The following is a 26,631-nucleotide window of genomic DNA, read 5'->3' as shown; positions in this document are numbered from 1 at the left end:
ATGTACCATTCTCTGTATAAACTTGCAAACCTGTACATAGACCAGTTTTATTCAAACAATAATTTTCTAAATTTTATTTATTCTGATGTAAGGTGTCGCCAACTGTTGTTGCATTTCCGAAAAAAAAGTTTGCTTCCGTTTTTTTGTAAAATATTTTATGAAGATTTGTCACTAAAATAAATTTTGGTTAGATTGAAAACTTAATGACATTTTGATGTTTGCAACGTATCCCTTTAAAATCTGAAAGGGGGTTACCGACATATATTACATTACTGGTGTACTTTTAACTAATCAGTTTCTTCTTGCCGGTCACTCCTTTTAAAAACGTTTACCTGAAGTACAGTTGTAAGCTCCTGTTGAACAGCTGAGATCTCCAGGTCCAACCCAACTACACTTCTCCGATCTTTTAGAGTCTAAACCTGGAACATAATAAATCAATAAAAGTGATTTAACATCATACATCGTAGTTGAGGTAATTAAATACTTTTAGATAAGACACACATATTTGTATGCTTAATACTAATAAAGTCTTGCAGATTTTAAGATATTACTTCCCTCAGTTTTACTTCTAGAAAGTAAGGCCGTTATTACGGAAGGTTATTGGGGGTTATTAGGGGGTGAGGGTAATCCCCCTCTATAAAATCTTGAAAAATGCATGCAGAAACTCTAAGGCCTTTTTCTAGGAGGGGGGCGCCAACCGCCCCCCCCAGGCTATACATAGATTCAGACCCCCTAGCCTTTATAGGGTTAAGTATCTGTTCCTAGAAAGTTGATGTTATGTCTATGAACATTGTGCAACCATGGAAGATTAAAAAATTTCTTTTTCAAGGTGTAAATATGGATATTTCATTTGTTGTTTTTCAGACAATGATTTCAATGTACCGAAATGTACCGTACATGCCACTCCATAAATATAGAGTCAATTAAAATTACGATTACTGTCCCTTTAACAATTATTTCTAAATGCAAACTTTTGTCTTTTTTTCCAAAAATAAATCTTATGACCTTTACTAAAACTTTGAACGTACCTTTTTTAGTTAAAGAATTCTTTGATGAATTTTGCAGTGAGTCAATCGAACACTGAAGCCTGTAATGAAGTATTTTTAGAAAGATTCCTAACTTGACGTCTTTTAGAGATGATAGAGAATATAACGCTGTACAAAAACACTATGGGAATCAATTTTTAACATTATTCGTTAATCTGTTTTTTTCTTTAAATCGATTTTAAAATTTGTTGATTTAAAAAATGCGAATTTCGTTGCAACTTGCAAGATTTGTTTAGCTTTTCCAAAGGAGTTGAGTTTTTGCCACAAACTCTGATTTTCTTATCTTTATATCTTTGTAACCTAATGTCGTAGACCTTAGGTATTTCAAACTATTAATACTTATAAATAAAATAATCTAAGTTTGAAATATCAAAGGTTTGCACCATCAGGTTGCAAAGATATTGGGATCAGAAGATTTGAGTTTGTGACAAAAACTCAATTCCTTTACAGGATCACCCACAATGAGATGGCATTACACAAATTTTTAGTCTTATTTCTTGTGTGAAACCCTTGACAAACTCATATTATTTGATTTCGTTAATTTTACTATTTCATAATGTCGTTTACCTTTGATATTTCAAACTATGAATTCTATTAGATCAAATAGTCTAAGTTTGAAATATTAAAGGTTTACACCTTTTGACCGCAAAGATAAAGAAATAAAAATAAAATAAAATAAAAATCGATTTAGTTAGAAAGCTTTCTGCTTACAACAACAATATGACTAAAAGAGAGCTTCTTACAACTTTACCAAAACTTTAGTCTGACAATTTGTTTTTACATTAACAATTATATATTATTTTCATTATATAATAATACGCCTATTCATATAAAGTATAAACAACAGTGTCCCAAATGAAGGGAAAATTAATACATAACGTATATATAGAATGTGTAAATACCTTACTTTGTTTCCAGGAAATGTTTGTTGCTCACTAAACATTTAATTTTATTATTTTTATTATTTATTGATTTTGATTTGTTTATCTTAAAGTGTACGGTAAAAAAAATCATTTTTTATAAATAGTCAAATAAAAATTCCTTAAATATGAATTTTAGTAAATAAAAATTCTATTAATAATAATTTAGATAAATTAATATAAATTCCATTAATGAACATTTGATAAATAAAAAATCCTTTAATATAAATTCCATTACTATAAATCCCATTACTATAAATTCCATTAACATAAATTCCATTAATAAAAGTTTGATCAATAAAACTTCATTAATATAAATTTCATTAATGTAAATTTCATTTGTATAAGTTTCATTAACATAAATTCTATTAATGTAACTTTCATTAGCACAACTTCCATAAATAAAAATTCCATAAGAAAAATTCCATTGCTATAATTATCATTAATATAAATGCCATCAATATAAATTTCATTAATAAAAGTTTGATTTCCATTAAAACAATATTCCGTTAATAATGATTACAATAACAAAAATAATAATAATAATAATAAAAAAGTCTTTTAATAGAAATTCCATTTTTATAAATTCCATTAATAAAAATTGAGTTTATAAAAATTCTAGTAATAAAATTTGCGCAAATAAAAACTACCTAAAAGTATTAGGACGAGTGTTTGCTAGATCAAGAAAGATAATTAACAAAAAATTAAAAACATCCATCTAAAAAAACAAATCTAAATGTTAGTTAACATTACTTGTTTAAAATTAAAAATATTCCTGATTTTCTTAATTTAGCTCTTTAATATGAGAAGTTATAATTAAAAACATAGAAGATTTCAATCTTATAGCAATTTACTTTATTTTGACGTGGATAATCTTTTGGAAAATATATATCAAGGATTTTACCAAAACTAATTTAATTTTATCAATATTTTCTTTTCAAATGTAATTATAGATTTGAAAAAATAAAGTATTTTATAATTACAAAAACTAGGCTTCTTGTTTAACTCTTGCTAACCTCAACAACTATTTATTAAATTAAATTTGAATTCACCTTTATTTATTATTTGATTAACGATATTGCGTAAAGTTTTAGTGAATACAATATAATTTCATGGACGAATTTTTAAACTATTCTCTTTAATTTGCAATTCTGACCTCAACATGTACCATAGTTATAGGATATATGTATATCACGGTCAGCCGTAGTACATTGGAATTTCCGAGCCGGGTCAACCTTTCCGGTCCTAGTTTGCACTGTACCTAGCTCTATTGACTGGACTAGCCGGTGCAACAAGGTTGACACGGTCAGACGTTATGCTTCATATAGGTTGAATTTACTTTTACCAAAGGGGCAGAGGTGCGTGATACAAATATATATATACGACAGTAACTATACTTTTCTAATCCATATATATCTGGAACTTGATGGTGAAAACTGTTTTACTAATTCAAACAAACTAAGCTTCAGTTTCAAACATTAAAGGTTTACGACATCAGATTGAAAATATTTGAAGAGAAAAAAATTAAAGGTTTTTATTATAGAAACCAAAACAATCAACAATTTAGAAAAGTTTAATTCTAAGACTGTAAAGGAAAAATGAAAGGGTGGGTGCATAGGCTTTAGCTCTTGATCGTAACCCATGAAAGTTATTTCTGATATTCTTGTCTCGAGAAATGATATAAAACTGTGTCAAATTTAAACGAAAATTTATATATATATATATATATACAATTTTTTAAACAGATCATATTCAGCAAATATGCAACCAAACTGAAGACGAAGATATCCCAGAGAAACCTAGTAGTAGCTTAGGTTTTCTCCAATTATTATTTTATAATTTTTATTTTACTTTTAATAGATATATATAATTGATAATATTATTTATGTCCATATTTCGTCACAAGAACACTGACCGACGAGAACAAACAGGAACATCAGATATAACTTTTATGGGTCGCGATCAAGAGCTAAAGTGGTTCTTTACAGTAATATTTCCTCTACTTATTTTTTAGTTGTTTTCTGTGGTTATTATTAATCCTTGACATCAATATGAAAGGACACATAAACCTACCTATATATAATAATATAAAATATATATATAGTCGAAGGTTAGATTAATATCTGAAAAAAATGTATGAATCTGTGAGCGTAATGACCCTCCATACAACGACGGCAATGTCCAATTAACAACGGTGCCCTTAAAAGAATGTTTTCTGATAAAATAAGTATTAGCTGGCAATGCTTATAATTTTGAAACCTGACTGCTTTCAAATTTGGTTTCTCTACAAAAGTGAATTGCGCACAACTAGTGAAGGATAACGTCAGAATTTAGACCTTTCAAACCTAAATAACGGCAATATCTTTCTTGAAAAGGTTTGCACTTGAAATTAAGCGTACAGCTACTTTAAGAACATCCTAAGTATTTTGCAGTAGTTGAAATGGAAATAAAATAATCAACAAAATGCTTTATACTCGTCTTTCCTTTCAGTGGCATAAAACTTTAAATTAATATCATAAAAAAAAATATATTTTCCATATCGTTTTTGCCTGAAGAGGAGCTTAGATGAGTCGTAAAATGTGTTGTATTATAATTAGCCTTCAGACGAGACATAATAAACCAAAAGACAATAAAACGCAGGCTTCTGAAAAAGCTATATAATGTATTCATGTCTACCTCGAAGAGGATAATGGTGTTACATGGTTACTTAATGAAAAATATCTGAAACAAAAAAAGCTTCTATCGATAAAGTCTTTGTACTTTTACTAATCACAAATATATGAGCAACACGATATTTTTGTGCACAAATATTCTCATTAAAGCTGTTTATTTGTATAGAGAATTCAATCTATGGCAAAATGATAAACCAATGAAATTAAAATTCTTATAATGTTATCCTTCTTATCCATTTCTCTTATAATGGTATCCTTATCATCCATTTCTCTTATAATGTTATCCTTATCATCCATTTCTCTTATAATGTTATCCTTATCATCCATTTCTCTTATAATGTTATCCTTATCATCCATTTCTCTTGCCGCAATAAAATTGTTTTTACAACATAATTTCTCAGTATGAGAATGTATGAAAAATATTACAAAAAAAATAAATATTCACGAGCTAGGACTGGGCAAAGTTCCGTTACCGTAACGGAGTTTTTTTTTTGAAAATTAACGGACGATTCTGTTAACGAACGGCAAAAATCGTCAATTTTATATCTTTGACTGACGGAAATAGTCGTTCTTTTAAGATGTATTTTTAAAGAAACGGGAGTTTTAAAAAAACTTTCGTTCTTTTTTCTGTTTAAATTAGCATGGAACTTGCAGAAAATGAAAAGTAATTATTTTCTGTATTTTGATGTTTTTAATTGTTTTCCTCCGCTTATTTGTTGAATTATAGAATTTTATGCATTTTGATGTTTTATACGTTTTTTTGTTTTTTTTAATGTTTTGTCAAACTTGCCCGGCTATTTTTAAATGAAATAATCGTTAACGGCTAGTTAACCGTTGCCATCCTTAACAAACTACCGTTAAACAAAGGTTCCGTTTTAAGCTAAAAAACTATCTTACCATAAATAAAATTAACGGTTTTAACTTAAACGGAACGGCTGAAATAAAACGCAGAACGTGCCCAGCCCCCCCCCATCATCACCACACAGATAAATTTATGAAATTATGACAAGTATCATCAATTTAATCAGAAATGTTTATGTATCTTTTATTTTATCTAACCTACATGATGTTTGATATTTATAACGAAAATAATAAACATTGTTATGTCGTCTTTTTTCAGACAAAATATAATCCACTATTTTAAATTCTTTTCCAAGGTTTTCTAAAATTGAACAAGAAGTGCAATGTTTAGGAAGTCGTATACTAAACTCTCGAATTGAATTGCCCATCAAAAATTAGTTTGATCCCAGAATAGTATATTTTTACTTTATAATAGCAAAAAAACGATGTACATGTAAAGTACATAGACATACAGTACATAGACATACAAAGATGACTTGCCAACTACAATTTGTCTAATAAAACGGCATGTAAACAATATACATTAAAAGTTTTGCAATCTCCAGTGAAGCAAGATCACTGAATCAGCAGATTAGTTTTGAACAAATCATAAATCTGCGAAAGTTTCCGCGAATAAATAGGATGATGGAGCATTGAGATTACAAAGTTTGTTTGAGGTTCTGTTATATATATATATAACTTATTTTTAATAAAACTTTAAACATTTTTTTGAGTATTTTCATAGTTCTTCACAGTAGTAGTCCTGTTTAGTCCGAATCTGAATCTGAGTCCTTTGCCGCGTCGTTTTCTGGAAAATCTTCGTATTCGCGCATTTCTTCCGTGGTTTCCTCTGGTTGGGGTGGAGGGGGAGCAGCTGTAGCTCCCCTGTATGCGTCCTGCTCCTTTCCTTCACGGAAATTTATTCCAACCTTGTATTCATGACGAGCCAGATACTTGACAAACTTCTCCGGGGGCTCACCTATATAACACGACTTTTATCATTATTCATCAACCAATGTTTCTAAAACATTTTTTTGATTGAACTAATTTAGATTTAAAAAAAAACTTGAGATTTTAAATTGTTGACCACTTTAAAAAAGCACAAAATACAATAATTAGTTTTGATATTTACCAACCTTTCAAACAGCATGGATATACAATACACATAAACATTGAAACAAATAGAAGCTGCCCATTTTAACAGCTTCTTTTTATTTTACTTGTGACCTCTTATTTGAAAAAAGTCTGTTAGAAATCAAAACTTAAATCGAAAAGTCGTCTTCATTGTATTGATATTAACGACTACCACTAAAGAATAAATTAAATTTTTTTAGATTATTTTTGACAACCAGTTTTAAACAGGAAAATTGATTAGTTGGTTGTCTTATTCCTATAATGGGATTCTATTTGTAATAAAAGTGAACAATCCCTTTAATTTTATTGTATTTACCTGATCCAGTGAACAATTCCTTTAATTTTATTGTATTTACCTGATCCAGTGAACAATCCCTTTAATTTTATTGTATTTACCTGATCCAGTGAACAATCCCTTTAATTTTATTGTATTTACCTGATCCTTCTGAAACAGAGACTGATCTGAGAACAGTATAGCTCTCAGCTGTAGCTGGCTGGGTGAACTCTAGGTAGCAAAACTTCTCAAAATTTTCCGGCATCTGATCGAAACTGGTCAATGTAAGACGACATACGAACTCATGGTTAGTGTAGGAACCTTGGCCCTGTTTGGGGAGACGTGGAACCCGCCAAACAATAGCTTTGTGTTGATGTTCATACTTGGCTGTACCTGGAACAAAGATTAATTAATACAGTGCAAAGAGGGGGAGGGTACTGCGTCCAATCCTAATTTCTTATTGTGACAAAGAACTGCAATTTCATGTGTATTTGATGTTGTTATAAAGCAAACCGTTTCACTTAAACAAAAAAAACTTAATAAGAAACTTGGGTCTGTTTACACTGCACAATGGTGTGTTTATGTTCTAAAGGATTGTTGAAATGTGGCAAAATTGGCAATTATAATAAGTTCTATCATTATTATGTAATATATAATGTCTAGGTCTTGACTCTTGTACAACCAAATCTAGCTCTGAGTCTAACAGTCATTTCACTATTCCACATTTGTCTGTACCCCACTGTATGATGCAGTGTATGTACACTGTATGATGCAGTGTATGTACACTGTATGATGCAGTGTATGTACACTGTATGATGTAGTGTATGTACACTGTATGATGTGGTGTATGTACACTGTATGATGCAGTGTCTATACACTGTATCGTATGATTTTGTGTATGTACACTTATGATGCAGTGTATGTACACTGTATGATGTAGTGTAAATACACTGTATGATTCAGTGTATGTACAGTGTACACTGTATGATGCAGTGTATGTATGTCTAAAGACTAAAGAGTGCACCAGGGTTGGTTCAAGTTGAGTGGAATTAGTTCCAGTCTTGTTCTGTAATTAGTTTATAAGTCCTAGAAATCTTGGAACTAAAGAAATTTTTTCTAAACTTAAAGGAAAAAACATTTTTTGCGTAATAAATATAAAAATAATAAAAATTAAAATACACGACTTTTCCATTTTTATCTTTTAGTGGAAGTAAGTCTTTAAACACTTTTTTAATTTAAGGGGCTGTAGATGAAATTTTAAGTGACTCTGATTCACTACAGTACCAATAAAAGCTTTGTCTGATCAGGATGTATGATATATCCATTATCTTCTCTTCTTAAGTAATTGATTATTTTAAATTATGATTTCTTTGTAGAATGACTTGCACATATCTGCTTAAGAAACAATGGAGTAAATTATCAGAATTTAACACTTATAAAGCAAGAAAACTTTAAGTTTTTGTTCTGCAAACTTTTTATAAAGATTCGCGTCTTTTCTATTGAAATTTGAATTAAACTTCATTAAATGATTGTAGTGTAAACTTCTGTGATAGCTTTTCATACATTTTTCACCCTATGTATTTCAAACGCTTTGTGTATTTGTCCATTTTGAAAAAACTGTTCATGAAACCCCCTTTTACCCCATTGGAATTCCCTAGAACTCCCTGGATTTTCAAAATGGCCGTTTTACACTTTTTTCTAGTAAATTCCTCTCTATATATTCTATTCTCTATGCTTGGAACCCCCTGGAACTCTTGGAATCCCCTTTACCCCTGGAATTCTCTAAAACTCCCATAAAATCTTGGAATCCCCTAGAACTCTTTGAATCCCGTAAACACATGGAATTTTCTGAAACCCCCATAAACTCTTGGAACCTTTTGGAACCCAATGAAACCATATGGAATGGAACCCTCCTGAAATCCCTGAAACCCCACGGAACCCAATGGAGCCCCCTGGAACCCCATATAACCTCATGATACCCCCTGGAACGTACCTGATGATGTTTCCATGAGTTCCTGGCTAGCTGTCTCTAGTGTTCCCAGAAATCTGTCAATTCCTTTAACTTTGCCAGCTCTTCTATGCGCACTTTTAACCGATCCCATCCGAGTAGCCAGGTTTATGCTTCCGGAGCTTAGAGCATCGCGAACCTAGAATATTTTTAGAAAATTAATCTAAATTAAATCTTATCATATATTTTTATCCTAGATCTGTATAGGATAAACACTAAGAGGTAGACTGTTAAAAAATTCCTGACATTTTGCTTTTAATGTCGAACTACCGAAATCTTTTAAAATTACGAATATTGTGTTTAAACTTATAAACAGGTGGTTTGGAATATTTATTTAATATTAAGATGTCAGGGGTTCTTCTGAAAGTATATTTACAACAATTAACTTAACTTAATTTACTTTAAATTGCAAATTTTGTAGTTAAAAACTAATTCTTGAAACGCTTTAATTGAAATGTTTTTAAGAGAATAGTGTTGCATGCTGCTAGGAACAAGAATAGTTCTGTAGTTTCTAATATTGATTTTTGCCGCGATAAAATGTTATAATCTCGTGTTTTTGTAAATGAATAAAACATTTAAAACAAAATTTTGTCATTTTGAAAACATAATACCCTTTTCGTTACTTTGCAATGTATTATATTTTTACTTTGTTGAACAGATTGGGCCGAAATTTTGTGTGGGACCTCACATGACCCCAAGAATGTTAATGGATGCTCAAAATCACAAACAAAAATTGTCCCCAAAAGTTTTTGTTTTTGTTTTTTAGAAAATGCGCGTAAAAATGTTATTAAATCCGCGAACGTTTTTTTTGTTATTGTTTTGAATTTTACAAAGAGAAGATTACAGATAGAGCCACTATGAAAAGTTGAAAAAGAAGATAGGCACGAAGCGCACATAAAGCCTAGTGAAAACAAAAATTTGATTAGGAAAGAAAATGTGTTTAAATTGAATTTTTACATTTTGCAGTTTCTAATTTTTTCTTCTTTTTATATGTTCTCCTCCAAATCCAGGTTTCTGAATTGTTTAAATAAAGAGAAGAACATGGTTCATTAAAAGCTCTGTAAAACTCTCAACTCTTCTTAGTAAAGTTTTAATTCTTTAAACACACGCCAGAGGAACTTTAAATCTTCTGGAAACTTTCAATAGAAAGATAAAACAAAAGAAAATGCAGAGGCCTACTATACAATAAACATGCAACAAGATAAAAAATAGGGAGAACTTTTTTCTCTAAAAAAAAATAGGGTAGATCAAAAAAAATAGGTTCCTCTTTTATAACCATAGGAAAATATATATATTTGTTGATCCACTACGTTCCAATTTGAGTCAAATTTTTAGTTATGAAAATCCTAAAAACTATTTAACCCGCCAATCTTTTGTTTACTACGGTTACTAGAGATGGGCATAGATTTTGGTTTGTTTTAAAAAGATCAAGGTTTTCTACTTTTTGGAGGCCTCACAAGACTGTGAGATGTGTCTCACAGTCTTTGTGTTCCATGTATTCCATGTTTTTTGTTATTCTGACCGTAAGATATAATGCCACTAAGAAAACAGTATACAAATACTATAATAAAGAATAATAATTGTCTTAAACATTTTTTTAAAAAGTTAATATTTGCTAATTATCTTTTTTCCATCTCATAATCTGAGTTCGATTCCCTTATGTCCATTTGACAGCCAAATTTTTGTTTTAAATCTATTTTGTTTGTTAATTGGTTGTGGTTTTTAACAATTTTTTAAATTTGTTTATCGATTTTGATGGTTATTATCGTTAGAACTGACGAGGGTCAACCCAGACCGAAATATATTTTCAATAAATGTGGAACTAACATCTACTTTTTTTACTCTACAGAGGTTTGGTCCATCACCAACACCGAATTTTAAATATTTCCAACCACATTTGCAAGGGAATTTTACTTTATCTAGTTTCGAGGGTTGTATGTGGTCAATTAAGAAATTAATTCACCAATAAAGTGGTCAACAATTTTACCGTCTTTTGAGAAGAAAATGCGCGATTTTTTTCATGTCAACTTTGCAGAGCGGGTCTTTATTTTACTAAAGTGTCCCAAGGGGCAATAAGTAAGTTATCTTCCCTCTGTTGGTGAAATCATGAGTCAGTAATGTTGGCCAAAAGGGGGTAAAAATATGATAAACATCTCAGATCATGTTGACTATCAAAAAACTACAACTATCTCAAAGAGACTGTAAGCATGATTTCTTGGTACCCTGGAAATCTTTATCTGTGTCCGAATTTAATGAATTTGAGCCACGTCTAAAATCCGCCAAAAACAGGTTTCAATTGAGCGCCGGCTTAAATCTTGAAATAATTAATATGATTTTAAGTTGAATCAACAATATTTAAGTTGAGGCTTAAATTTAAGCCGTAGCTAAAATTCTTTAAATTCGGCCTCTAAACATTGTTGTAGGAGATGTTGCTTTTTTTCTGGGTTTAACGTTTTTTATTCAGATAATTCCGTAGTATAAACCATTGAAACCACCATTGAAATTAATTACTTTTCAAGATTATAAACATTAATATCTAATTCATACTTGATCAGACAAAGTTTTTAAGAGAATGGTTGTAAATCAGGGATTGCAATCTTTGTATGGAGTGTCCTTTCAAGTACCTAGAACCAAATCCCAAAAAATACCTGTGAGAGGGAGAGATTATGCTTCTCTGTCCTGAACTGATATATCCAGCATTCAGGTAGAGGTATACGCATAGCAACATCCTCACAAGGTACCTGACCCCAGGCCTTCGTGGCATGATACGGAACCATTATATCTGCTCGGATCTCCACCTTGTTCCCGTTTATTATAAAATCACATCTAGCCTTCATAGGAAGTTCTCTTGATCTTGGAGGTCGGGTTCTAAACCTCATAACCTCTATATAGCATCCATCTGGAGGCTGAAATTTGATAATGTGGTCTTCAGCCTCAAATGCCTTTGTGTTAACCACATTGTGAAATTCTATGTCTTCATATCTGATCCACTGCTCTGTAGGAACAGGAAGGATGTCATGTCGACCAACTACCTCAAGTCCCATTCTAGTCATATCATTTACACCCACATCCACTTCAGGCATCCCAGACAAAAATGAAAGGAAGAAGACCCTAACCCTGCAGAGATGTTTTGTGATATGACCTTCTGAGTTCTGCTCAACATAAACCTCATCAACTGCTGTCATCTGAACCTCTTCTGTCTTATAGGTAAGAGCCCTGTCTCTATGTACATCAATCTTAAAGAGCCGTTCCTCAATACACACTGAAAACTGTTTCATATCCTCATAGCTGATGCTTGCCAGCTTGAGAAGCTCTGATATTTGTGGAGCATGCTCCAGTGGAACACCAAGCTTCTTCATATCACTAGCAAACTCTTTAACCCCTTGGTAATCTGCATCTTCCACTGCCTTGGCTAGAAATCCAATTTTATCTGTTAGTTTCTGCATTTTCGAAACTTGTCCAGGTCTAATACCAGCTCTCTCTTTGTAAAATATATACTGTAATTTGATAGTGAACACTTTACTATACTGATCAAAGACCTGATGTGAGATATCTGACAGAGAGTAGGCAGCTTGCAATGGAAGTTCTTGAAAAGGATCCTTTGAATCTTTGGCATCAAACAGAAGTATGGCTGGATTTTCTCCTTGGTTTACAATTCTTACAAAAACCTTCTTCCAGAACCTTTGTGCTGTGATCTTCTTCTTGGGTGGATGTCTGATATACATTTCCCAAACATCAGTATCTGAATGCAGACGAGGGAATGGCTCTAAAGGTTTGGAAACATCAGAGTCAAACAATGGAGACTCAACTTCGTCTCCATTTTTATCTCCTGGTCCTGGCATTCCAGATTGTTCAGCTAGGAATGGATTGTTCATATCTGCAGCAACTGGAAGCATTCCAAAACTATCTCCAAAGGCTGGGTCTTCTCCAAATGTTGGGGGAGCTGCATATCCAAAGGCAGCAGCACCCTGACCAAAGCCACCTCCAAAAGCATCTGCAGGAGCAGCAACAGCTTGCATTTCTGCTTTTTCAAACATTTTATCAAAATTTTCATCCCAGCCACTCATCTCCCCGTGACAAGGCTTGCTTGGTTCAGGAGCTACTATGTCAAACAGAGCAGCACCTGTTGAACCTGCAGCACTTTCATCACTAAGACCAAATATTGCTGCTCCAGTGGACTTTATGTCAGGAACACTGGGCATGTCAGAGAAAAGAGCATCACCAGTGCTAACGCCAGGTGCATACCCATTAACTGGAAGGTCATCAAATAGACCAGCAGCTGTGCCTCCAGTTTGGTAAACTGGTTTGACTTCTTCTACTACTTCTTCTTCTGTTTCTTCTTGTGGTTCTGCCAAAGCTGGTTCTTCCTTATCCTCTTCTTGGACATTAAACTCTTCTTTAGAATCTGCTGTCTCAGAGTAAAGGTCAACATGACTTGTGGCAGTCTGTATTGTCTCTCCAGTATCATTTAATTCATTTCCAAAAATACCACTAAACCCTGTGGACTCTTTCTCTTCAATAATATTAACCTCATCTTTTGATTCTTCAATATTAATTTCAGGAGTATCACCAATATTAAGATCAGCAGTAGGATTCACATTTTTCTCTACCTCCTCATCTGAATCAGAGTCCTCTATCTGCTTCTCCTCAAGACCAGGAGCCACTGGGGTCTTTGCAATTTCTAACTTTTGAAGCATATCAGAGGTGCTGACTTCAAGTCCACCAACCATTTCAGTGACTAAAGTTTGTGGTCTCTCTGTAAGTAATAATTCAGAAGGTGGATCTGGAAAAGTTTCAGTGTCAACCAATTGGTTTTCATTTAGTTCAACCCCAACTTCTGGTTCCTCCACTTGAGCTTCAACATTATCTGCAAAGGGATTTATTGCTGTTGGAGTGTCAGCTCCCTCTGCGGAAGCAACAGGTGCAATACTTGCAGGAGATTCAGCAATAGTTAAAAATGGATTCGCTTCTGGAGTAGAACTTGCAATAGACATAGCACTAGAGCCTGTAGGTTCAACACCGAATAGAGCAGCTCCAGCTGCATTGCCAAGAGAATAATGCTGGTTTGCGTTTGAAGGCACTGTGCTAGTATCAGTTGTCATATGTGGCATTGATGCAAACTGATCATTGTAATATGGATTTTGCTGTTGAGACCCATAATACATTGAATTGACATTTGGAGCCTCATATCCCATACTGGAATAATCACCAAAAGGATTTGCTTGCTCAGGTTGTGGAACATGAGCCTGTTGTCCATATTGGTTGTAACTAGCATACCCTGCTTGCCCCATCATCTGCTGTTGCATCATGAATGGATTCACTTCAGCCATTCCCTGAGGCGCATCCATGAATGGATTAGCCATTTCAGCAGCAGGAGGACCACCAAATAGAAAAGGGTTTGGATTCGCCATGTTTAAGCTACCAAAACTGAACTTGTGTCAAATGGATCGTCCTCTTCCTCTTCAAGTTCAAACTCGTCTGGTTCTGGAGCTGCTGGTGGAGTTTCTGGTCCTCTTGGGTCAAAATCGTCGTCTGTGAAACTCCTTTTTAAAGGTCCTCCAATATCTCCCAAAAATTCCTCTTCTAGATTCTTTAACTCTTGGTTTTGGGAAGTTGCCCAATTTTCTTCAGTAGACTCCTTGACTTCAGTAAGTGGGGTCAATATCTTTGCTGGAGAACTTGATTCAAACTCGTTTGAGTTTATTGAGAAAGGATCAACAGCAGCTGGCCTTGGTGGGGGTGGCCTTCTTTTCTTCTGGACTTTAAATGTGGTTTCAGGATCAAAGTCGTCGTCTTCAATGGAAACAGTGGACCTCTGACTGACTTTAGGTTTCCTTACTGGAATGACTTTATCTGCAACTGTGGTATCAAAAGGATCAAAGTCTGGATCGTCAATACTTCCCTGCTTGACAAGTTTGGTAAGATGGGTGGTGTCAAAAGGATCACCCTTGTCTGGTAGAACAGCTGCTGCAAACCCAGTATCAAATGGATCAATAGACTCCTCTAGCTCTATATCCTTTTCAAGATCAGCAAGAATATCAAGGTTAGATTTATCTCCTGATTCTCCTGAAGCAGTAGGATCAAGAATTTCTTTTTCTAATAACTGAAGTTCAGTTTTGCTTGGTCCTTCTAGCTTGCACAAGGTTGTGTCAAATGGGTCAACTTCCTTAGCTTTAAGCTCAGCTACAACTCCTTCGTATTCTGTAGTGTCAAAAGGATCAACTTCACCCTTGTGTTCCAATTCAGATGCTTCAATAGCCTCAATATTAGACTTTCTGATCAAAGTCTCAGCTTCAGCAACATTCCAGGATTTAATAGATTCAGAGCTGGGAGCTTTAACAATAACAGATGGAGTGTTTCTTCCAGAGGCGTAGTCAATCTCCACCCTTGGTGCTGATGGTCTAGAGGGTGGAGCAGGTCGGGGTGGAGCTGGTCTAGGAGGCAGCGGGCGAGATGGGCGGGGTTTAACCTCACCAAAAGCTGCCCAGCCCTCGTCTGCACTAGGGCTCTGATTCTGATTAAGCTGCTGATCTATTACATCAAATGGATCGACCCCTACAATAAAAAGATTGGTAGATATTTGTGAATGAAAATATGGGATATCATTTGATTCCAAAGTTTCCCAAATGTTCATAAACCGGAAATATAATCAAATTATTCATGGAAATATCAAAAGAAGAGAAAACTTTATAATACAACTTTAAAAATACTGTGAGTATTTAAGGTGTACAGACATGAACATTAAGAGCATAAAAAGTGTCTAAAATGCAAAACCTTAGAAAAATTTTTTTTATAATTTTTATAATTGTGACTTAGTTGATCAGATAAGATTTTCGTAAATGTAAAAGAAAAATTAATTAAATTTTTATTGAGTGCAGGGGTTGACTTTTGCAGTTTGCTTGAGAAGAATTTGTGAATGTAAAGCCTTTCCAAACTATTTCTTGCTGTTACATTTTAGTCGATCTAAAATATCGTCTTCTTTTGATCCTTATTCCAGACTTGAGAGAAATTGTTATGAACTTTCTAATATTTGAATAAACAAAACCTGATGTACAAACTTTTAACTGGATTATTTTAATTTCATAGCACATGGGTCTTTTGATACTTTATAAGATGCAAAACAGACAGTAAGAAACTGTATGGTACATAGAAAAAATAAGATTTTGACTTTTCTCTCAAAATGTACAAGGACAAGTTTAAAATGGAAAACAATATTTTATTCTTTAAAGAAAACAAAATTAATATTTTGTTGAAAAAGATCAAATCATTTGTAAAGTGTCATGGATGAGTACACTTCTAAAAAAGATGAGATTTTAGCTTGAAAGAATTAAATATCCCCCACCTCAAAAAAAAGTAGTATTGTTTGTAGAAAGAAAAATAAAAATAAACTAGATAATCCATAAAATATTATTTTTATACCTATATCTCCAGTTCCTCCAATAGTCTCGTGAGGATCTCTTTTAGCAAGCTGTTCAAACTCAAGATCTTCCTCGTGATCCTTCGTCAGATGTTCGTATTCAGTTGTATCAAACGGATCTTTATCGTCGAATGTATCAAACTCAACCTCAACCTCCTGCTTGTTTACAACAGCGGTGAGAGAAGCAAGACGAAGAACTTCGTCAGCTTTTGAAGTGTCAAAAAGATCGTCGTTGTAGAGATCACTTTCTATCTCCTCAAGAGTCTTCTTGTTGATCGATTCCTTGGCAAGTTGATCAAATGCTTCGTCAAAAGGATCAGCTTCTTCTACTTCAGCTTCAGCAAATTCAGCAGCAAGGATTGCAAAATTGCTGGTAAGTGCAACCTCTTCTCCTTGAACAACGTCAAATTCTTTAAGATCTTCAGAGAGCCTCTGCTCTGTGTGGGTTGAAAGATCAAGATCTAGAAGCTCCTGTGTTGCTACTGGACCTGGAGAAGGTGTGCTACACAAAAGATCTCCAACTGGGACTTCTAACCCGTCTTCTGCTGAGAATACGTCTAGTTTATCAACTTTGTCAGCTCGGTCTAGGTCAACACCTTCGATTTCATCAAGTGCGGTCACATCATCGATATCCTCAGCAATAAGATTGATGCGATTTGCTCGCCTTCTTTTCTTCTTTACAGTGTGCTCAACTGCACTCTTATCTACTTTCTTAGCCTTTCCTGGGAATAACAATAATAAGAATCCTTTGTAATATTGATATTGGTAAAGTAATAAAAATGTATGGTCTATTAATATATTAAAACATTTTATAAGTACAATATTTAATATTGATTTACATTAGTGTGTGAAAATTAATCTTAAAAATAACATTTACCCCTTCTGATAAACTAATTTTTAAAACAAATTGAAAAATGATGTTATAGAAATAGAACTTTTAATGACAATATAACTAAAAAAGTATGAAATATTGAAAAACGATAATGAAATTGAAATTTAAGACAGAAAGTTATAATTATAAAAAAATAATATGATAGTTAATTTTGAAGGTGCACTGTCAACGTAGTTTCAAGTCACCCTCAATCCCAAGCGTTTCAAGCCTGATTTTCAGCTGTACTTTTATATGGGAAAATAATACAGTTTGAACAGTTTCATTCTTGTCTCTTCTGCATAACTTCCCAACCCGTTATGATAGAGATAAATATTTATCTTCAGATTGAAAAACAAGGAAATATCAGATAAAGGTTTACAGCCTTACAGGGTAGAGTTTTGAATCTATCATTAATCCTTTAATTAATTGTGGTTCACTTCAAATTACGTATATAGTCCCTTTATGAGCAGTGTAATGAAACCAATGTACTACCTGAAAGAACATCTGCAGCTGCAGCGATACAACCAAACTTGACTTTATTACTCTCAACCCTCTCTTTAACCTTCTTCTCCTGCTGATGTTTCTCAACTATATCTTGAGCAAACTTTGTGTCAAATGGATCGTCTTCGTCAATAGGTTCAGGACTGTCTGGGATAACAGCTAGCTTAAGATCTCCACTGATGATAGCATCAGCAAACCCTGTGTTGAATAGATTGTCTTCGTCTTCAAGATCTACAGGTTCATCGTCAGGAATATCAATATATCCAGCAGGTTTATCGTCTTCCTCCTTCTCCTCCTCCTTAGCAGGTTCCTCCTCCTCTACTGCCTCCTCAACAGGTTCCTCTACAGGTTTTTCCTCCTCTTCAGGTTCGGAATCAGAGAGTTCCTCTCCTCCCTCTTCTTCCTCGAACCCGTCTTTATCAAGATCAACCCACTTCTTCTTCCTTTTCCCAACTAGATTAGTAGGACGGGCAACCTTGGAGTCTTCAAGGATCTCAACCTTAATATTACTATCATAATTATAATTACTTTACCTGAGTTTTCTTCCTCTGATAATAGCTGTCAACTTTGATTTCTTCAAGTTTACTTGTTTTTTCTTTTAAAACTTGATCTATCCCTGAAGTTAATTCTTGGAATTTCTTCCATCCCTCTGAATCCTCCTTGGGTGTCCTCCCAGGGGCCTCCTTGTCCTGTTTGTCCTCAGGACTGCCGGCCTCAACAGATCCAAAGTCTGGGCTGGCCTGATTGCTCCAGTCTCCAGTAGTTGATGTCTCTTTAAGATCTAGTTTAAGATCTCCTTTCTCCGGTTTCTCCTCGGTATTCTCCTTCTCCTCGTTCTCTTCTTCTACAATTAAATTAGTTTTATCTAAAGATCAATCATTAAAAGACATATGCAAAAATTTTGTGAGAATTTTCCCAATCATTTTTTAAAACAAAAGCTAGGAAAAATGTTCTATAGGTTTTAAATAGAGTTTAAGTATAAATGAGTTAGTCAGGTAAAATTAACGTTGAAAAACTACAAAATCAATTCAGTCTTAAAAATAGATTCAACTTTGCATGTTCATGTTCAATGTACCATGTAAATATCAGTGGTTAGAAAGGGATGATTCATTCAGAGTATTTATCGAAATAGTACTGTACTATTGCTTAAGTTGCTTAAAAATAGATTCAACTTTGCATGTTCATGTTCAATGTACCATGTAAATATCAGTGGATAGAAAGGGATGATTCATTCAGAGTATTTATCTAGATAGTACTGTACTATTGCTTTAGTTGCTTAAAAGTCGGTCTGATGGTTTACCTAACCATAGTTTACAGTGACCCTCCCCCCTTCCCTGTTTTACAACAAGCTATAATATTTTGTATTAATTCTGACACGCTTATGTTTGTTTTAAAAAGTTTGATTTCCTTAAAACTTAAACTCTTTAACATAAAATAAAAAAAGAACTGTAAAAAGCTAAATACATTTTTGTTTAAATTGAAGACTGAAATTATAAAAATCTAATTATTCCATAAAAAAATGTTTTCAGAAAATGATTACTTCTGAATGGTTGGTCAGCTTTCATTAGAGAATAAAAATAAAAATTTCAACAGCAACACAATTTAGAAAATACATTTTAGAACATCTTTTCCATAATTTGGTTTATTTTAGGAATTTTAGATTATGTTTAGTGATGCATAAAGGAGGGGGGGGGAGGTAAGAAAAATTAAAATTAAACTTTCTCTCTGACCTGCTAACTTTCTCTTTTCTTCTAATTCTTTTCTGTACTTTTCAAGATTCTTCGGATCAAAAAGATCTTCTTCTTTGATTCCTTTTCTTTTCTTCTCTTTCTTTGCTTTCTTTGCAGCTTTTTCTTTTGCTTTGACCGCTTTCCGCAGGTCTTTCCCGGGATCTGTGTAGCCTGGAGAGAAAAAAGAAAATTTAAAAATGAAAATACTCCTGGAAACATGTAAATATGTAAATATATATATATATATGTTGAGAGAATATAGTTGATAAGTAAGTAAATATTTAGTTAATAATCATGTAAACAAGTAAATATGTAAATATATATATATGTTGAGAGAATAAAGTTGATAAGTAAGTAAATATTTAGTTAATAATCATGTAATCATGTAAACATGTAAATATATATATATGTTGAGAGAATATAGTTGATAAGTAAGTAAATATTTAGTTTATAATCATATGTAAGCATGTAAATATGTAAATATATATGTGCTGACAGAATATAGTTGAAAGTAAGTAAACATGTCAATTACAAATAAGGAGACATAAATATGAAAATGCATCAACACGTTTTATATTAACTCTTTCAGGTGTATAACATTTGGATTTTTTAGAAAATAATTGTTTAAAGATTCATTTATTACTTTTCAAAGATTCATTTATTACTTTTCGAATGCGGTTGGTTCTCAATAATAACTTTAAATTAGTTTTAAAGGATCTAAGTTTGTCACAAACTAAAATTTTCATATTCCTTTAGCGTTGCAACCTAATGGCTTAAACCTTTAATGTTTCAAATGTAGATTATTTTATGTAACAGAATTCAGAGTTTGAAATATTAAAGGTCTCCGACATTGAGTTGCAAATGCAAAGTAATTAGAAAATCTGAGTTTGTGTCAAACAAAAAGTTCCTTGTTTTATTGTAAAATGTTTCAGAAATTTTTGTTTTTTCTCGATGTAGTACTTTTCGATTTTTGAATCATTAAAGAGAGAATTTGAGTATTAAGACATTTTCTGTAATCATTTTTATTTGTATCCACATTTAGTTTGTTTGTATCCAATAATTGTCAAGGTCTACTTTTTTGTAGTAACTCACTTTTCCCAAGGTTAAAATTAGAAATGTTGCTCAAAATCTAGAATTTTTTTTGTGGGGGGGGGGGGAATTCGCTAATGAACATTTAAGCACCCTGCACCCTGTAAACCTAGTGTTTATATAAGTACCTAGTATTATACAAGTTAATGATATACAATACAGAGTATACAGACTTCAGTTAATGAGAATAAATTATACAGAACTACAGCAAGGGAATAAAGTAAGACATTTATTTGTTAGACAAACTTGCATTTTGTTAATTGAGATAGGCCTAAATATATTTATATTGTTTATCTCTAAATACAGGATTTCCCACAAAAAATGATCTTTTGATAACTTTTTCTTACAAAATTCTAACAAGAAACGAATATGGCTGCTCCTGACTGGATGGGGGTGTATCTCCCTGAATATCCTCTAGATAATACCTAGATAATCCTCTCCGAAAGCTCCGTAATGTTTAACTTTATGCGCTACTTCTTTAGTTCTCTCCTTGTACTCAGAAGCATTAGATTCCTGCGCCTAAACATTTATATTTAAAGGGAGTGTTCGCGAAAAATGAAAGTGGGTATAGGCTTAATGCGATAAAAAAGCGCTTTTGATCGCTACTAATCCTACTTCTATCTGTTGCGTCTATAAGGAGAAAATTGTTAAATACGTCTCATACAGAATAACATGGCTTCCATACAAATTGAGAAAATTGCAACATACGACTTTGACCGTAAAAAATCAATTTAATTTCAAATAAATCATTCCGATATTACAACCTATAGTCATCGATTATCTTTCGCCACATTTGTATATATTTGATATTTCATACTAGTTTTGATTTTGTTTTTTAAAATAATATTTAGCTTACAACTTGTTTTGGAACATTCCTGGAAAATATGAAAATGTCGTCTTCATTACCAAAAATCCACGAAACAGGAATAAATGTTTTTACAAGTAACTCTCAGATCATAACAATTAAAACATATTATGAAATATCAAATATATACAAATGTGGCGAAAGATAATCGATGACTATATGTGGTAATATCTGAATGATTTGTTTGAAATTAAATTGATTTTTTTACTGTCTAAGTCGTATGTTGCAATTTTCTCAATTTGTATGGTTGCTACGTTCTTCGGTATAAGACGTCTTTCACAATTTTCTCCTAATAGACGCAACAGATAGAAGTAAGATTAGTAGCGATCAAAAGCGCTTTTTTATCGCATTAAGCCTATATCCCCTTTCATTTTTCGCGAACACTCCCTTTAAGAAATTTTTCAACAACCTTATGGTCAGGGTGTTTTTTTTAATTATGTAATTCTGCTAAATATACCAAACGTCCATATGCGCAGACAACCTTTATTCTTTTTAAATGTAATCCTTTATGATTTTTCTTAAAAGAACTAAAATATTTTTCTAAATTCTAGATCTCGTATTTCCAAAACGAAAATTGTGTTTTTACTTTTTACAAAAAAGTGTCTTATCTAAAAAAAAATTACTCGCCCCCTCCCCCCTCCCTCGGGTCATCATTTCCGTTTTTTACCTATATTTAACCCACCAAATAAACTCTCAATGTAGGTTCGATTGACCCAAAATTAAAATCCTTTTTGCCAGAAATGTAAATCATCAATTTTCTGATGGAAAAAAAAACAAGATTAAGGTGTATAACTTTTTAGATTAAGGTTTCTTGAAATTTTGGAAACGGTCCCTTTAAAGCTGACAAAAATACCTTTTCTGCTCCCTCCGATACAAGTTGAACTCCTCCTTGTAAAGTTTTCTTCGCACCGTCCGCAAATTTATCCTGACAATAGAAAAAAAAATTTTAAAAATTCTTTTTTCTCGATGCGCGTCCTCATTATTTGTGCATGCGTCCTCTTTAGCCTAAGAATATTGGTAAAAATATTGGCAGCTAATATGAAAAAATATATATATGTATTCATCATACTAAATTTCAATTTAAAAACAACTACAGTGCTACCCAAAAACCGTGAAAAATGAAAACATCTGTTAAAATCAAGTTATGAATTCAAAAAGTTCTATGAACATGAACAGCAAATGTGCAGTATACACAGACCCAACTCACCTCACTTCATAAGTTGATTTTTATACTAAATTGTTTGCTATATAAAAACTTTCATTATATATAAGAATTTCTTAAATATTGTATTCTTATTTTTACAGTTTTTTTAAACATTACATCGAAATCATTAAAATTGATCAAACATATAGACGACATTTATTTAATATAAGAACCATACTAACCTTAAGATCTACAGAATCACCGACGACCTTTCCAGCAAGGTTAGTTCCTTGGGAGGCAATACAATTAATCGTAATGAAACAGAAAATCAAAAATTGAATTCCAAATCAAAAATAAATTTTGGGGTCAGTAAAAAAGGATAAATAGTTGGCTAAATTATTGTTTACTAAACGAAAATATGATTGATCTACATGATTAATTGATTGAATGATTGATTGATTGAATATTGCCACCTTCCTTGCTCTGTAACAGTACTAATTCCTCCTTTCACTGCTTTCTTGAACCCTTTGAACATGTTCCGGGGTCATAGCCAGCTCATTCAGCTGTACACCTACACATTACTGTACAGTTCTAGAACAGGATATTGCAAGCTCATTCAACTGTACAACTGCACATTACAGTAGAGTACAAGAACTATACAACACAGTCATTTTAGCTGTACAACAGAGTACACTCAAGCACCGTACAGTGCAGTACAGTACAGAACAGAACAGAAGAGTACAGCACAATATAGAACAATACAGTTAAATGTAGTACACTGTACAGTAAAGTGAATTAAATTAGATTTTAGAATAATATATTACAGTACAGTAGTACTGTACAATAATTTGCAGTATAATAAAATAAAACACCGCTTAGTACGCTGTTGTATTTGCAGTACAGTTATTTCGTTCTTACTTCGACAATTTGTTTTTAACCCTATCCCCGCTGGGGTACTTGAAAACCAGGATACGCTGAGGGTTGGGTCAATTTGACCCCCCCCCCCTCTAAATCCCATGTTTTATGTCCAAATATGAGAAATGATACATCATTAGAAAGCTCTTTTGCTCTACTTTTAGAATCTGCAAAATAATTTGCAAATTTGCGAAAATTGAATTTTTTATCGCAAAATCCAGTTTTATAGTAAAAATGTTTGCAAAAAAATTTGTCCAAAAAATGACAAATTATACATTTTTGAAAAGCCCTTGACCATGCCATTTCAAATATGCAAAAATTTTTGCAAAATTTTAAATAACCTGATTTTTAATCAAGAAAAACTAAAAATGTGCAAATTTCCTTTGACAGGTTGTTTGCAAAAAATTTGCAATTTTTTTTTCGCAAAACTTGCGCAATCCGTTTCCTTATGTCATAGGCTTTCCAAAAAGCTAAATTTTATCAAAATCTGACAAGTGAAAGTGGGTCAAAACAAAGATTTAGTTTGCTACAGGCAAAAGCAGTCATTCAGGCAGTGTGCCTGAGGACTCAGGCAGTTAGTATTAAAGCACGGTTTTAGGCCTAAAGGGAGGGCTTTGGGTATGTAAGAAAAGTCAGAAAATTTCAACAGCCTCAGACCAATACTTTTTGAGTTATGTAAAAAAAACTACAGGGGGGGGTCAAATTGACCCCCCCCCCCCAGCGGGAATAGGGTTAAATTCTCCGGTAGAATTGTAAACAGAAAAAAGCAGACCACATTTTGGAAATGCCAGGACTAGAAGAATTTTTGTGAATAATGGTTGCGCGGGACACCCTGTATTAGAACGTTAGATGGGATACCCTCTAGTCCTCCATTAGAACGGTACAGCAATTTTAGACACCTTGTATTAGAACGTTACAGTAAGGTGGGACACCCTGTATTATAACGTTACAGTAAGGTTGGACACCCTGTATTATAACGTTACAGCAAGGTGGGACACCCTGTATTAGAACGTTACAGTAAGGTGGGACACCCTGTATAAGAACGTTACAGCAAGGTGGGAAGCCCTGTATAAGATCGTTACTGCAAGGTGGGAAGCCCTGTATTAGAACGTTAGATGGGATACCCTCTAGTCCTCCATTAGAACGGTACAGCAATTTTAGACACCTTGTATTAGAACGTTACAGCAAGGTGGGACACCCTGTTTTAGAACGTTACAGTAAGGTGGGACACCCTGTATAAGAACGTTACAGCAAGGTGGGAAGCCCTGTATAAGAACGTTACAGCAAGGTGGGAAGCCCTGTATTAGAACGTTACAGAAAGTTAACTAAAGAACAGACAAGCCCGCAAATATATAAACACAATTCGTTCCCACGACGCAATCCTGTAACAGTTCTACTGTCTTGTCTTGTGCTAAATGATATCCGTGATTATCTTAAACATGTAAATTACTTTAAATTTCGCGTTGTAGATTCAAAACTTTAAAACAGGTGACTATAAAAAGAAATTGAATATTAAGGTTACGATGAAACCATCTAAATGATCGAAACGAATGTTTAGTTTTAGCCAAACTCTAAATTTTCAATGAATATAAATGAATGACTTGAATATCTGATGAAACTAAAGATCCTAATAAACTTAATTCTAAACAGTAATCAAAGAAAATAAGTATATTATGTTACTAAAACCTGGTTTTTCTTATTCTGCAGTAGAAAACTCTGTTCTCCCCCTACTCGGAAGAACGGAGTAAGGTTTGAATTGCCTAGGACGAAACTGCTCCGGGTAGGAAGAACTGCTCGGAGGATCAATATGGTGGAATCACGAGGGCTTCCAAACCTCGGAGAGTCAGCTGAACCACACCAAGCCTGGAGAAAGGAGGAAGAGAAAGATCCTAGATAGATAGATAAATATACAGATAGATGGATAGATAGATAAATGGTTAGATAGATAGATAGACAGATAAATAGATGTTTAGTTATATAGATAAACAGATAAAAAATGAATATATACTCACACTTTGAATATTATTGATAAAACTTATAATTGCTTTTTTTGCTAATCTCATTCTCTCTCTTGCTTAATCTTTAGCATATAAGTCAGCATAAATTCAGTGCAAAATTTTATATTTTCTAGATTACGATATTTTGAGAGATACATAAAAGTATTTTGAGCTTGATATTAATTTCATTTATACCAGAATACATATATATATATTTGTAATAAGAACAATTCGATTTATCGATAGGTTTTCAGTTATCGATTAGACATTTAGCGCTTTCATTTGGTTTTTCATATTTAGAAATAAGGATACATACCCTTATGTAGCGTGATACAGGATACATTTTACTAGAAATATAGATACAATACAGAGAGAGATAGATAAAATACAGGATATATTTTACTATAGATATAGATACAATACAGGATATATTTTACTAGAGATATAGATACAATACAGGATATATTTTACTAGAGATATAGATACAATACAGGATATTTTTTACTAGAGATATAGATACAATACAGGATATATTTTACTAGAGATATAGATAAAATACAGGATATATTTTACTAGAGATATAGATAAAATACAGGATATATTTTACTAGAGATATAGATACAATACAGGATATTTTTTACTGAAAATATAGATACATTGCAGGATACATTTTACTAAAGATAGATACAATACAGGATACATTTTTCTAGAGATATAGATAAAATAGATGATACATCTAAATAAAGATACATACAATACAAAATACATTGTACGAAAATTTCGCTGAAGAATAATGCGAAAATTTCGCGAAAAAAATAAAATTATGCAAAAACTGAAAAATAAGCAAAAAATTCGAAAATTTCGCAACAAAATTTTAAAAACAAATGCCGAATTTTAGCTAAAAAGTTTCGAAAATTCATCAAGAAAGACTAAATTTTGAAAATAAAAGACTCATTTTCAAATCGGGATTTATCTGCGAGCCCAATTGATGGATTAACACAAAATAAAATTATAGATTTAAGGAGACATCAGACAATTCATAGATTTACTTGAAAAAACTTTCTCGAACTTTAAGATTTTTCTTCTTAAAATACCAAATTAAATCTACTGCGGGAAAAACCAAAATAATTCGGAATAATTTAAATTCACCCTGCTTTATTAATATCCATACTTCCAAGATATGTTTTTGCTTTTTACACACATTTAAA

At 32.8% G+C, this 26,631-nt stretch overlaps 1 protein-coding gene across 1 annotated transcript; it reads right to left on the bottom strand.

Moving 5' to 3' along the window:
• Nucleotides 1–5,877: 5,877 nt before the first annotated feature.
• On the bottom strand, nt 5,878–25,252 carry LOC111695085 (uncharacterized). Its single transcript, XM_023464267.1, is given in 14 exon segments — nt 5,878–6,457; nt 7,049–7,279; nt 8,880–9,033; nt 11,543–14,311; nt 14,314–15,449; nt 16,314–17,033; nt 17,675–18,182; nt 18,217–18,527; nt 19,414–19,584; nt 20,928–21,021; nt 22,221–22,292; nt 22,754–22,800; nt 22,989–23,082; nt 25,113–25,252. Coding segments are annotated over 13 exon segments (6,483 nt in total). The 5' UTR covers nt 23,047–23,082; nt 25,113–25,252; the 3' UTR covers nt 5,878–6,245.
• Nucleotides 25,253–26,631: the final 1,379 nt, after the last annotated feature.

The sequence above is a fragment of the Eurytemora carolleeae genome, unplaced genomic scaffold, assembly GCF_000591075.1.
Source record: "Eurytemora carolleeae unplaced genomic scaffold, Eaff_2.0 scaffold198, whole genome shotgun sequence".
Taxonomy (NCBI): Eukaryota; Metazoa; Arthropoda; class Copepoda; order Calanoida; family Temoridae; genus Eurytemora; species Eurytemora carolleeae.
This window is presented reverse-complemented; position numbering and strand designations above follow the sequence as displayed.